This window comes from Chaetodon auriga, chromosome 15, assembly GCF_051107435.1.
Source record: "Chaetodon auriga isolate fChaAug3 chromosome 15, fChaAug3.hap1, whole genome shotgun sequence".
In the NCBI taxonomy this organism is placed as follows: domain Eukaryota; kingdom Metazoa; phylum Chordata; class Actinopteri; order Chaetodontiformes; family Chaetodontidae; genus Chaetodon; species Chaetodon auriga.
The window spans coordinates 10,957,596-10,972,330 of record NC_135088.1 but is presented as its reverse complement, the minus strand read 5'-3'; the positions used below and the strand labels follow the sequence as shown (position 1 = coordinate 10,972,330).

Below are 14,735 nucleotides of genomic sequence, written 5' to 3'. Positions count from 1 at the left end.
CTTTTGCGCTATAAAAGAGCATCGATCACGGTATGAATGTTGTAAACCCACGTTGTATTTGTGTGTCTAACAATTAACCATCTTAGGCTCATTCGACACACTGGTGTCCCCCGTCACACAGTGGCCGCTAGGTGGCTCATGAACGCCTGCCAAGACAGGTTAGTTGATGACCATCTTCACTCGTTTGAAAGACATGAAAGGAGCAGACAATTTAGACTAAATGCATGCTGTCCAATAACAAGACAACACTCATTCGTTAGAGTTCATGTTTGTTTATCTGGCTGCGAAAACAAGCACCAAGCACCTGGCAATTACATCAGCACTGTACATATTTTTCTAAAAAAAAACATTTATGGGTCCTAATTAAGAGGAATTATGTTCGCTTGACATCAGTGCAAAGGGAAACTTGAATTCTTTTAGGCTGCAATCTTGCTAGATGCCAGATTTAATGTATTTACAGGTCACTTTTAACTTTTCAGAATTGGTACCTAATTACTATTTGTGACATAAATAATTGGGTACTTCAATGACTACAAACACTTAGATCCATGTCAATGTTTAAAAAAAAAAAATCAAAGTATTTTATTCCCCTATTCATTATTTTAGCAAAACAGCACAAACATTTACTTAAATTTTAGAAAAACTCCAACATTTTGTACGACAAACACAGGAGTCATTTAAAGTATTTATTAAATGATGCAAAAAATTTTTCAATTTCATTTGTCAAAATAACAAAACAGCAAACAAACGGCTTTGACTGTCAAAGCTTCATACAACCGAGTTACATACAATATTTACACTTCAAAGTATGGAGTCAGATGTAACACAATGCCAAACTTTCAGAAAAAAGTTCAAGATGCATGATTTACAAGTGTTATGCATGATACAACATGCTGCCTGCATTATTTCACATACATACAAACTTAATTAACTCATCTAAATGAACAGCAACATACAGTAAACACACCCGGCACTTCAAACTTGCATCTTCATGTGGACTCGGCTGCTGAGGACCAGCGCTTCTGAGTGATAGATGAGGTGTAAACGAGTGCATTTTGCATAATTTTCTCATCATACCAAGCCAAGGCTAATATTATCTGTGCTTGGAGACAACATCCGCCCCCACAGCTTAGACGAAAAGTTCAAGTGCACTTAGTGCCTCGGTCTCCATCTCAGTCGGTCTCTGAGCCACGGCCTGCGAGAGGAAGTTGTCAAGGAAGTTGTCGGCGTTGGGCTCGTTCATGCAAGTGTTCACCTGTGGCGCTGCGTCGGCCGCACTGACCCCGCAGTCCAGCTGGTTCGCTCCATCTTGCCCGTTGGTGAGCATCTCCAGGAAGCCAGTACTGTCTGGCGAGAGGTTGCTTGCTGTGGTTGCCGGCGAGAGCAGGTCTGAGAAGAAGTCGTCGCAGATGGAGCCGTCATAGGTGCTGGAGGTGACGGTGTTCGGAGAGTCCAGGTAAGTGCTGTCCGGTCGGAGGCCAGCTCCTCCCTGATGACTCAACATTTCATTCAGCTTAGCGAGCTTCTTCTTCTTCGCCTTCAGCTTCTTTATCAGCTTGTATCGGAGGGCTTCGGTGTCGCTGAGGCCTTCAGGGACCTTCGAGGACCGGCTGCTGCGTTTCTTTGAGGAGGACATTTCAAGCAGCCCCTTTGGTCCAGGCACAGGAAGTGACGTACCACACACCGCTGTAGTGTTCATTAGTAATGTCTGCTGGTTGGAAGTTATGGATTGGCACAGCTTTGACTTGCCATTGAGGAGTGCCGGGGGTGGGAGCGGCGGACTCGAGATGCTTGAGCTCTTGGCGCCGAATGCGTTGTACATTTCTGCAGCTTTTGGCGGGAGACCCTGACTGTCCTCTGTCTTCAGCTGTGGTTTAGGGAAGAGTCTTCCAGGAACCTGCTGTTTCTTCACAGGGATGGGGGTAGAGTGAATGGGAGGACTGGGCTTTACTTGCGTGGCCGGGGTGGAGGCGAGTTTATCGGCTGGCTTTTGAACTTGATGTAGAGGATGTTTGCTGATCAGGAAGGACCAGCAGCTGTTCTCATGTACTGCTGGCAGCATTGTGGGACTTTTCTGACTGGCGGACAAGGGCGAGGTATTGGTAGAGGACACGGGGGATGTTTGCTGTGCAGTTTCAACAGGTGGTGTGTTATCCTGAGTGGGATCAGTCCTCGCAGGTGTGTTACTGTTCACTTTGGAGGGCTCTGAAGAGGCAGACGGTGAAATATGTGGAGCTGCTTTGGACGACGCTGCTTTTTTACTCATCTGTCTGGTTTGGCTCCTGCCAATTCCTCTCCCTCTTCCTCGTCCTCCCCTTGCAGCAGGCACAAATTTAAGCTCACTCGGCGAGCCGTCCTCAGGTTCAGATGCGTTGGAGGTGGTGGGCAGCTCAACAACAGGACCATGAGGCATTTCACTACCTATTACAGTGGAGGAGCTATCCGGTGTAGAGTCAAACATTTCAGTCCCGCCGGGAAGACTCACATCCTGAGTTTGTCCATTGCCGTTTCCAGGCTGCATTTCTGAATCCGCTTTCAATTCCACCAGCGTGAGCGTAATGATGTCATTATGGGAAAGGCCCTCAAAGGCGTCGAGCAGCGTTGTGGAACCTATCGACGTATCAACACCAGCTGTGACCGTCGTGTCCATGATGTTGCTATGGTCTTCAGATGCTGTGAGTGCACAGACGATGTCGCTGTCACCGTGAGACGCGAGGAGAGAGTGATCCAAAGAGGGCGCCAACAACGCATCCACCATCACGTCCTTGTCACCAGGACTGCGGATACTCTCCTTTTTAGATGGGTGGCATTCTGCTAAAGTGCTGGATGGAGAGCAGGCTGCAGGCTCTTTATGCTCCTCTAACTCCCAGAAGACAACGTGGATCTCCTCTGCGGGGACCGGAAGCTGTTTATGGGTTTTACAGTCGGGATGTTTCAAGTCGTCATATTCCAGCCACGATCCTGCCAGGAACAGGTGCCACAACACAGAGTTAGAGCATCAAAAAAAAACACATGCAGCAATGCTGGTGGTCATTTACAAGGTGCCAATACATGTGTAATCAGGGTAAATAGGCAAGGTGTAGCCATGATAACAACAACTGCGTGACAGGGAAATACAAACTTGCATTAACTGCATCGGACTCAGGTCGTAAATGAAAAAAGAGAAGGCCTGTTGGATTCGGGTCACGCTTGGACAGAAAACATGTAGCCCGAGCTGCACTCTGCCGCAGATACATTCTTTATAAATGACAAGGAAACAAGCCCTAAATGGCTTCTGTAGTTTTAACACTGCATGAATTATCCAGCAGAATGTGCTGTTGGCTAACTACGATGTAGAGGAATATAAATATCACCCTTCATGTGACTCAACCATGAGCTCCAGCGTTTGTAGTTTGAAACTGCAAATATAACTTTAATTAATAGAGAGAAGAAGAGAAAGTGTTCTCTGACTTTCGGCTTCAGTTATTCGTGTAAATATACTGCAACTAATGACAGCACGCAGAGCCCATTGACCTATATTTTAGCAAAGTCAATGGCATAGATAACGTTCACTTATCACATCAGTTAAAAAGGGGAATAAAACCATAAACTTATAATACTTACCATCAGAATTACAAATCCAGGTGACAAAGTGCCTCAGTTGCTGGTTGTACTGTATGACAGTGGTGACGGAGTAGTGTTTCCCCTCGAAGGTGAAGGTGTACATTCTGACATCGCTGTCAGGCAGCCCCTCCACAAAGTGCAGCACAAACACTGGAGGCACTCTGAAGAAAACACAAAGTGTGATTCAAACTTTGAACTGCACCTTTTTTCTCGTTCCCACCCCTCCTAATGTGTTATCATTGGAAGAGGTGTGCTACTATAAGATGGCTGCAGTTAATATTAGCTTGTGGACATTCAAATTTAAAAGATTAATCTCTAATTCTGCAAACAATTTATGCGTCGAGTCATAATTAACTGGTAATTTCATTCGTCCTGGCGATCAGTTAGAGCCACTTTAGACACAGAGAGCTTTGGCTCAACATCTGTAGGCGTTTGATTGGTTAACGTGGAGGTGGGGGTGTACACGTTTCTTTAAATCCTGGAACTTCTGCTGGACTTGGAAGAGAATATTTGTGTGTTTTCACGCTGACTTTGTTGTGAATAATCTGGAGACACTGAGAAAGCCCCTCTGCCCGTATATAAGCATTAATTATTCAACAACTAATACTGCATATTAAAAGGACGCCTGGTGTTGACATAGTAATCATGTTAGCCTCTGTGCTCCAACAACTACAGTGTCGCCATTTCCAAAGAGAAGATGTCATTACTTTGCAAATCCGAAGCAAATTCGGACTAAAATCACACCATTGTGTATTCCAAAAAGGCGAGTCATTGCAAAAGCCTCTGTTAATACACAACATTTAAGACTAAAAGTGGACACACTAACAGTTTGATTCTTACCTCTCCAGCACCATAGTCCTCCTCTGATTCTTCTTGCGGCACACGTTGCACGGCGCCGACTGAACGGCGTGAAGCGGACGCCAATCAGGGCAGATGTTTGTGAGGGTGGGGAGAGTCTTCACAAGCCTGAAAAATCCAGCACGAGATGCATTCAGCTTTTATACACTTACACAGCCCAGGTAGCATTTAATAAGATGGAGTGGTCAACTGCTTCCAGAGGACATGGTGGGAGCATAATGTTACATCACAGGGCCAAACTATGACCACAAACTATTACCCTGAACAGATCATTTCCACTCCTTGTAAAAATCTTCAGTCAAAACCTCCTAAATAGCTTTAGAGAACACGTTTTTTCCCGCCATCAAACATCTTGCTAATTACCCAAACGTAATGAACTGAGAGTTTTAAGCCGTTACTAGATATCAATCAACAATCCACTGTTCACCCTCACTTGTGGATAAATGAGGTAATGTGTTAAGAGATTAAAGGGAAAAAAGAAACCTTATTACAAGGAGTTTATAGCAGCTTGCCTTCAATGACTCATTACTTCATATACTTCCTTTTCTTTCCCCCAAACAAACCTGAGGCAACACGATTACTTTCAACACAATTACTTTCTCTGTGCTTTCTGTCTCTAAAGCAAGTTTCCAAAAGACAACACGCTCACTGATTCAAGTGCGACATGTCACGTGTTTCACGGCCTACCTTTCTTTTGAGGCACTTTTGCATTCGCTGCACTCGAACTCCCAGAGAAAGGTCGACTGGAAGAGAGGCTCCGCGCAGGAGTCCATGGTAAGCAGCAGAGGCAACGCAAACACCGGAGTTTCCCTCTGGCCTGAAAAGCACAAACACGCAGCAGTTAGAGCGCCGCCACAGGGACGAGTGCTGACAGAAGCTGTGTTTACACTCTCCATTTCCAGGCAATTTTAAAGAAGTGAATGTGTGCATGAGGTGCGGGCTGGAGTTTAGAGATCACATGTGTCAGCAGACCTGAAAATGGCTAGTATGCCTCTTCTGCCTGCGTCTGAACTATGTCTGCATTGCTACCCCGTCTCCCTCTCCGCTGTCAGTTTGCAAAGAGTGACAACCACCAAGAAAGCTTTCCCTCTTTCATATAATGTAAAGACTTGGCTGCAACAAGCGAAGCAAAATCTGAGGTTTGCACGCCCAGACTCGTCACTTTCTGTGATTATCATGATGATAATGGTTGCTTTGAAACAAAGAGATTAACTCTTGCTTTGGTTACTAAACAAGGACTCATGAGCAGCAAGTGAGACGCCAAATATGTCGAAGCACAATACATCAGAGTAGAAAAAAAACTAAACATTGAAGCCCTTTGAAAAATTCACATGGAGCTTTAATTACATGGTGTATAAGCTACGCGAGTTCATTTTGCAGACGAAACCAGACAGACTTCTCCTTTAAATACTTTCTTTTTGTCACTGTAATCTCTCAGAAAAGTGGCATTAGGTTATATGAAATCTAATATTCATGAACAGAAGGCTTGAGGGGCCTGGGAGCGTTGTGTTGTTGAGTTTGAAAAGTATTTGCTCAGACATCTCTCCTTCGCTCACGGTAGCTTGACACAGTTTGCACACGGTTCCTGTTCTGCTGGTGGCTTCAGAAGCACACTTTAAAAGAAGCTATGTTTTTATATAAGGGCCGTACACAAAGTTCAAGGTTCGGTGTATAACTAGCACTCACATACGGTCCTATTGTCAATAAGAAAAATGAATAATAATTGATCGTTCCTGCAGTGCTCTTCAACACAACTGCAGCCTGAGCTCATTTATACAGCGCAGCACAACAGACTGACTAAAATGCACATGTGGAGGCACATAATAGTGAGCCTCGTGCGCTCTGACCACACGCTGACATTCTGTACCCTCTCTGACCGAACGTGGGTGGAGGGAATCGCCGTCCACTCTTTTTGTCTCATTGCGTTAATCGACACATTCGGGCGATGCTGTCGTTCGTGGCATGTTTGAAGTGTTTGCGCAGACGAACCCGACGTCTGTCAACAACGTCAGCTCGCTGTTTGACACTAATCTTTATCTATTTTCGCTGTAACTAATCAGGAAGTCTTAATGTGCCCATACAGGAATGGGAGGATCCTCCAGCTTCGGTCGCTCATGTGTGTTGACACGACACGAGCTTGACTAACCGGGTTAAGCTGACTAGCATGCAGCAACTGCCAGATAACTGGTGCGCTGCCAAAACTTTCCGGGAAAAACTCGCAAATAAACCTCAGGTATGACACGTCATGCATCTCTAAAACCACTCAGAACTCATTTGCAGGGAAATGATGAATTTAATTTATTGTAATTACTGTAACAAAATTGCTTTTTGTGTACTTTTTTTTACAATTAGCCTTGTTAATGACATGGTATTGTACTTGGCCACATTTCAAGTCGCATCCATTACACAGTAAAAACAGAAGTCACACGACGAAGTGTCGATGAAACGTGTGTGAATGGAATAAACAAAAGGAGGCAAATCAGCCGCTGCAGCAGAGAAGAAGCTGCTGCTGTGTTTGTTCACCTGTCTGTCTGTCTGTCTGTCTGTCTGTCTGTCTGTCTGAGGCTGCAGGTGTGTCTACGGCTGCAGGAGGGCAGAGCTCCAGAGAGCTCCATGTACAGACAGGAGACACTTTTAGCTGACACTGAGGAAAGCATACGTGTTGAATGTGTATGTTCACCGGCTCAGCGTCAGGGGGCGTTGGGTGCAGTCTCACCTGAGCCGAGCCGGGCCGGGCGGTTTGTACAACAATGCACAATAATGCACTAAAATGAAGGATGATGTCATTATGGGTTAAAGGTAGGGGCCTAGCGAGCAGGCTGAGCGACACAAATCAAACAGACCCAAGATGTTGCATAACCATGAAGTGCACGCTGGGTTTGGCTAAATGCTAAGATGCTCATGGTGGATCCTCCAGCTGTGACTTCTACGTTCTACGTTTTCTACACTGCTGAGGAACTTCTTCCCTCAGTGACATGTGTAAGGCTTTAATGCTGTTTCTGAGAGGCTGAGGGGACTGGTGTGTGTGTGTGTGTGTGTGTGTGTGTGTGTGTTCTATGCCGTGTGTAAAAACTGTGCAGCTCTCTTTGCTTTAAAATATGTGTTTGTGGCTGCAGGCGCTGCAGTTTATATTGTTCACGCATCTCTGTTTGCTCTGGTGATGTTTTATTCAGCTGTTAAATTGGCCGTTTTTTTTCACTTGTGTAGCCTCATACTGCTTGTTGCATCCACCGTGGAGTCCATCACGCTTTCATTTGTTTCCATTCTACATTTATAATTGATAATCTGTGGTATGCACACGCTGCCTGATCTGTCTGTAGAAATGAATTTCTTGTAGGTTTGGACATCACAGCCTGGTGGAGTGATGCTCCTCCAGTGTTGCTGCGTTGATTTTAGCCTAAATGTGTTCTTTAACAGTGCCATCATATATCACCACACAGGTACTTCTTTCCACCTTCATTCAGCTCTGAGCAATAGTATCATCTCCTGAAACGGACATGACTATTCGGCTGCCACTAGCCTGAATCTGTACGACGCTGACACCTTTTTGATGAATGCAAAAAACCTGCGTCTACAGTTAGGCTTCATCTCAGAACTGTGGGTCAACAGAAACAGACATAAACTGAGTAATCACGATTCAGGGTATGTCCTCAGTGTCTGCGCTTACCCAGTTTGCAATGCAGCTTGGGCTGCAGTAGTTTGAAGGCCGACATCCTGAGACTCTGTAGGTCAGCATTGGCCTTTTGCAGCACGTGATTTGGCACCATCACGACGCCATCTAGACAGAGACAGCTTCAGATGAGTCAACCGCACATGAAAGCATCGCATTCTCTGATAAAAATGAAAAGCTTATTCACCAGTGAGTTAATTTAAAATGCTTTTTGCACAACGGGATCTGCAACTTGTCGCTGATGGAAAAACAGTCAGATGGCAATAGGATTGGTGCTTGTCCAAAATATTTTCATTTCATGCAAACAAACAAACAAAACAGTGTTTTCTCAATGAATACTCGTGTTATCCAGCAATGCAGACTTTCAGTTTGACGCACACAGGTTCTGATGTGTGTCCCCCTCTCAAACATCCGCCGCCATCGCAACACAATGGAGCAAAGTCATATCGCTGTTGTGTTTTTAAGAGCACAAACAAAGTTTCATTCATCACTACTGTACTGAGGCTGCAGAAGAAATCTCTGGGAAGGATATCTTAAAAACCAGGCCCTGTTCTTACCAAACGGATCTTAACTAATCCAGGACTTTTTAGGACTTTATTGAGCTCCGATTATCCTGTTAATTCTCATCCATCTGATTTGGGTCTTCGAAAGCAGTCTGAGAATTAATTTGCTGATCCTGGATGAAGTAACGCTGCGCTCTCATTTTAAAATACAGGCTAAACGAGCAGAGAGTTGAAAACATTACGAGCAATCACGACTGGCTGAGAGCTGGACATGTGGTTGCAGTCGGGCATCGGGGTAATTGAGTCAGACACATAAAGCTCATGTTATGCACGTTCCTGCTGTGCTTCACAACGTTTCCCCTCTAAAATAGTTGTTAGATAATTTGAATGAACGTGGTTCGGCCTGTGACTGATGTTATTGTTTATTGTTTTAATCCATGTGAACAGTCTGTATTTATGATGTCACTGTCATCATGTTGCACTCAAATGTCATGTGTTTTCTGTTTCCAATGGTCAGAGTTTATTGAGTTCATGACTGTCTCTTCAGGGTTTCTATCTGAAAACGACTGTAATGGGTTCACCCCCAAAACATCTCTGTCGTGATCCAACCAACAAAAGTATTTGCTTTCCATTTTCCATTCTGTGTTTTAAGATTTAAGCATAGAGAGGGTGTGGTGGATGAATACAATTCCAACAACTCAATGAGAAAATCTTCAAATTTTAATGAATATCAATGAATCTGATGCAATACAACATTGCACTGTTGTTCATTGAATGGATCTTCTGCAGGACAGCCTCCATATGCAGCTGGAGCACATAGGGTAAGCGGGTCTGATGGAGGCTGCTCTCACGTCCCGGCAACACTCCTTGTTTACAATGCTTGACCAGAAACGGACATTGCTATTTCATTTTTTCCAGCTGAGCATGTGACTGCACACAAACAGCCAGGAACCCTTCAACAAACTCGCATCTTTCATCTGCCAATGCGGCTGCACTTCTGACATTTGTTGAAGTGATGAGCTCTTGCTCGCATGCTGTCTCCCTCTCTCTGAGGACCTTTTCCACATGACTGTGTGTGTGTGCGTGTGTGTGTCTCTCAGAGCCACCAAAACATTGCAGCATATTTTTTGCAGTTCATTCACCTTCAGTTTTGTGAAACAAAAATGCTTATAATGGTTGAGAAAACACACATTTTTGTAAACTGCATCCAATCGAGCTTTTTTCTGCACCATCAATGATCAACTCAAGCTAAGTCAGTTATCCACGTATGAACGACAGGACTCCGGGCAACTGAAACCAAAACAATCTGCACAGCTGGATACCACTGGAGGCACAGAAAGTGAGATAGCACAGGTGGCTCAGGTCTTTAAGTGACAGCAGTAGTTGCGGCTAGGTGTATTTTAACAAACAAGTACAAAGGAAACAAAGAGTCAATTTAATATTTCTAAATTTCACAACACTACAAAATGCAAATGCAAGAGTTCAACAAGTCTCTCGACTGTTTAACTTACCTCTGCCAGGCTGTTGGTGGAGTTTGATGGCAGCACAAATGTCTTCATATGATCTCATCAGCCGCCAGATGGACGACTGCTGAGGCTCATCTTTAGGTTGACGCCTTCTCAAGTTCTTACAGTTTACCAAAGCAACCAGCAGTGAGTCCAGCCAGCACAGGTTGTCGCTGTTCCTCCAGAAAATCCGATTCGGAACAGGAACAAGCTCCTCTGACTCTGTTATTGCGGTAGAGGACAAATCCCCAGTTTCTGATTTAATGCTTTGTGCGTCCTTAGATTTGGTGCCATCGGCAGCCAGTGGTTTCTGTCCCGTCCTCGCCGTCTGCTCGTTGTGCCGAGGCGACCGAGTATCGATTTCAGTTAAACGAATGATCTCACCTGACGAAAAGGGCTGACTGGACTCAAGACTGCAGCGTCTGTTTGGTGCCTCAGGAGGACTTTTCACCTGCCTGAAGTCATCCTTCACCTCTGATACGCCAAGAGCAACGTGGTGAGGAGAGCGCGCAGGCTCAGTCCCATCAGCGTCCGATGAGCGCTGCAGGTGTCCAGGTGAGACCGAGCACGTAGGAGGGACAAGTCCATCCACACAAGCAGCACTGTTTGATTCCTCCTCCAGTCCACCAGCCTCATCCTGTGATGAATCCCATCTGGTTTTCTCTGTAACTGGAGAATCCCTGTGGTATCCATTTACCTTTCCACCATCTGTTTTGGGTGCTGCGCGTTGGCCATGACCGACAACGTTTGCAGCAACATGCTCTTCTTGGCTGTTATGTTTGTCAGAAATACTTTGTGGGCCAAGATTGTCAAGCCCATGTGATCGCAGGTGTTTGTTTGGTTTGATCAACTCTTCCTTTTCCAGTGCCACGACATTCTTTCTTTTGTTCCCAATAGTGGGCTCCACAGGATCCAAGCTGGCCAAAACATCGTCCAAGGACCGGCTGACCAGAGGGAAAAGGCACTGTGTGGGAACAGGTGCAAACAGGTTAACATGACAGCAAACAAAAACATGACATGAAACCCTGCAGATCGATTGGCTGGTTTTGTGTGTGTGTGTCACCGCAGTACTTGGGCTTACCTGTGGGTTTGTGCAGAGGGTGACTGATTCCTGCAGGTTGATGCGGTAAGAGCGCAGAGCATAAGTCAAGCCCTTTGAAGTGCACCAGGGACAATACTCGAGTGAAGCAGCTCTTTCCTGAACCTTAAAAAAATTAAATCAAATTAAGAAAATGTGATATTCATAAAGACCACAGACCTCAAAAAATAAATGAGTTGCACTATTTCATGTTAAAACTTAAGATATCAAAGAGTTTTAAAGGACATACAGAGATGGATGTGTAATGTTTGACATTAAAGCACATTAAGCACATTATTTGGATTTGTACTTTGGCTGCAGATTTCTGCTCACCAGCCTCAGCCTGATCAGGCTGAATGGCACATGTGAAGATGAACTTTATCAGAACCAGCAGGTGTGAAGTACTTAGAAAAGTAAATGAAACCTAAAAGTAAACAGTGTAGTGACCCATTAGTTTCTTGAATGAATAAAGTTGGAACAAAAACACGTTTGTAGTACAGAACCAAATACTTTCGCCTTTTACTACCAAAGATTTCCGTTTTCTTTTGTTGAATTTGGATTGGTACTGCCCAGTCACAGCATCGTTCAAATTCAATTCAGCTTTGCGCAAGTGACAACACTGAGAGGAAAACATGAGCTCTACTGACTTTTCCCAAATACCCCGCCAGTGGTGAGGCCAAAGCCCCCAAACCAGTGTCTTCACCAGTCATTGGCAAACCACTCCTGCTCTTGTGGTCCATAGCTGTCCGGTGCCATTCAAAAAGCATCGGCATGTCACTGCAACTTGGCTCACCTCCGAAGGAGCTGAGGAGAGAATACAGCAGCACATTGGACATGTTACTCAATGCCTACAAGTTATGAGGGTACATGGAAATGCACTCCACTTTGACCACAACATGATACCATGAAGGTGTGTACAAAAATTTTCATGCCTGCGTAAGAGTAGAAATTTGTCAGCCAAGCTTTTTCTACATTGTTTATGCAGTGATTAATTTAATATCCATACTTGTATATAAAGAGCAAAATGCATTTACAGTTTTGATACAAGTGCACATAATATGAAGATTGCAAGGATTATGTGAGTCCTTTTACCTGAATAGTTTTTGCTAATATCCATAATATTACAGGAAATAAGGCAGGATCCAAGCAGTTTCCCTGTCTCTATACACAAAATTAGCCTGAAGATATGTTTGCAGGCCCACACGTGGGACGACCAGACCAGCTCGGGTATGATCTCCCACCTGGGCTGAAGCACATGAGTCTGAGCACTGGACTGCTGAAACAGCACTCAAAATAGTTCGTAATACAGAAGAAAACGTTTTGTGTTAGGATTAGCGTTACATATTGTATTGTGAGCCACGGACTTATGCGGTTGAAATATAAAGCTGATAACACTGAATGAAGGGACATCTCCAAAGTCAAATACATCAGATGCATTCCACTCCATTTAATTACGAGAAAAAATATGTACGATGACACATAACACTTGTTTCCCCTACCTAGGCACTGCATTAAGACTGTATTGACTTACTTTAAATCCAATCAAACTTATTGATGAGAAAAACATGAACAAAGCTTACAGGGACGAACTATCAATCTAAACACCTGGCGACTAGCATGCTAACATGTTAGCCTAATCCCGGGAAAAGATTTTAGTCGCTCACGAGTCTTATTTTCAGTTTTCATGAATAAAAAAATATACGTACCGATACCAAATTCAAATTATATTTAATATTACAATGCTGATCGATGAAATCCATCCACGCAGAGCTGTATTTGTCGATCCCCGCCTGCGGAGAGGGTCCATGTGCATCCTTCTAGCAGATCGTGTTAGAAACGTTCTCTTTCCGCTCGCCGGCAGTTGTGCGGCGGCCTTTCTCTTCCCCCCACTGACGAACATTAGTTCCGCTGGCCCCCACTCGGTAGTTCAAATGAACTGCAGTATCTTGTGATCAAGTTATTGTTCATGTTGGTACTGTAGGTTTGTCTGGCACTGAAACCAGTGTTGATCAGTGCGAGGATGAACGCGTTAAAATAACTTTCCACGTGTTAAAAAATCTTTTAGCACAAAGCACCTAATCACGTTATTAAGTAGCATTATTATCATTAATTAATTGCAGTAGGCGTAACTAATTATTATTGTTACTGTTATTATTATAATTATTGTTTATTGCAATCAAAGGTATCTTTATAAGAAAGGGATACATAAACATTGCGTGCCAAAAACTGAAATATATAAAACAGCTTTAAAGTAGGCTAAAAATACAACAGGTTAGATTACAATTCAAATTTTTAATATAATTTTTCAACTTCAGTAGTGGCAGTATTACTTTTCTATCTAATAAAAGACCATTTACCCCACAGAAGTTTTGCTCATGTCAGGGTTAGTCTGAGTTCATCATAAACAGCAGAACTGATATATTTCAAACTGATATGAAACAGAAGACTAACCAGTCCAAGCAAAATTAATTAATTAATTAATTAATTCACATAAAATTTCCTATGAGACCAAAATGATGGACTAATTGTCAAAATGATTAGCCTAATTTTCTGTTCTACTATTTCAGATGCACAGCAGTAAGCCATCTGAGATACTTATTTTGACATACAAGCTTGTATAAATTTCTCCCTCATCCAGTCTATATACTTATCCTTGAAGACCTACTGTATGAGGCTTCTTAAGATGTAGAAGGGTGGAGTTGTTTGGATGAGGGTGGGATGGGGGTTACATATGTCCCTCATTCTGGCTCTGTAATACAGCCCAGCTCTCACACCTCCTGTTCTTGTACCCCCCAGCCCACACACACATTCATAGACATGCACACACAGATCTGCCAATCCCGCCTCTTGCATGTGCCCTCCTCCCTTAAGCCCCTCCTGTATCTGCTGCTCTCCTGTCCTCTATTTTCCTCTTGATGACAAAATGAATTTGCATATTTTTCCCAGGGAGCGCTCATTAGAATGCATAAACCGGCCGCCTCCTAGCCTCATGAGCAGGCTTTAGCTTTCTGCCGTGGCATCTCCTGATGCAAAATGAGACACAGACAGGCAGCATCACAGGCAGACATGTGGCCTGAGTCTGGGTTGTGATTGGCATTTGGAATCAGTTCACCCGTCCCATTCTTAATTCAAGGATAAGAATAAACTCTGTGTCAGCCATTTTTCTTTGTTTCTATATTAGCTGTTCAGCAGAAGCATATTTCTGAGATTCCTATTTCCTCATTAACTGCATGATGAAAAAGAATAATTTCTAAGGCATATATAATATTATCTCCAGTGGGCATATGGCTACATTTTGCAAATCATAAGGATCGTGGACATTTCTCTATTCTAGCACCCCAACCCCCCACCACCACATTTAAACACACAGACTAGCCTTTAAAGTCAGATAATTCCATTAGCTCCACTTTGGGCAGTGTAAGCAAGTCATCTTGAGGAAGGCCACTTTCGCAGTCTGAAATGACTCTCATAAAATTTTAGAAGGCTGGCCAACACAATTTCTCCTCTGTCTGTATCTG

General features: G+C 43.8%; 1 protein-coding gene across 2 annotated transcripts; it reads right to left on the bottom strand.

Annotated features, from left to right (window-relative positions):
- Positions 1–566: 566 nt before the first annotated feature.
- Positions 567–13,059, bottom strand: uspl1 (ubiquitin specific peptidase like 1). Of its 2 annotated transcripts, XM_076750202.1 has the most exons (9): positions 12,924–13,047; positions 11,865–12,021; positions 11,221–11,343; positions 10,146–11,103; positions 8,129–8,239; positions 5,149–5,278; positions 4,444–4,569; positions 3,604–3,764; positions 567–2,961 (listed from the first exon to the last, which is right to left on the bottom strand). In XM_076750202.1, the coding sequence occupies exons 2-9, from the start codon at positions 11,988–11,990 to the stop codon at positions 1,130–1,132; spliced, it is 3,567 nt and encodes a 1,188-aa protein (XP_076606317.1). In that variant the 5' UTR covers positions 11,991–12,021; positions 12,924–13,047; the 3' UTR covers positions 567–1,129. The 2 variants fall into 2 exon arrangements, with proteins under 2 accessions (XP_076606317.1, XP_076606316.1); XM_076750201.1 differs by having other exon boundaries at positions 11,865–13,059.
- Positions 13,060–14,735: the final 1,676 nt, after the last annotated feature.

What these genes read in the sequence shown, in the direction of transcription:
- uspl1 (XM_076750201.1), bottom strand. Translation starts at nt 12,053, where the DNA reads ATGTCCAATGTGCTGCTGTATTCTCTCCTCAGCTCCTTCGGAGGTGAG. An exon ending in CAAGCTGCATTGCAAACTGG is followed by an intron (nt 5,279 to 8,128) that starts GTAAGCGCAGAC and finishes TGTGCTTTTCAG; the next exon opens with GCCAGAGGGAAACTCCGGTG. An exon ending in AAAAGTGCCTCAAAAGAAAG is followed by an intron (nt 4,570 to 5,148) that starts GTAGGCCGTGAA and finishes TGGATTTTTCAG; the next exon opens with GCTTGTGAAGACTCTCCCCA.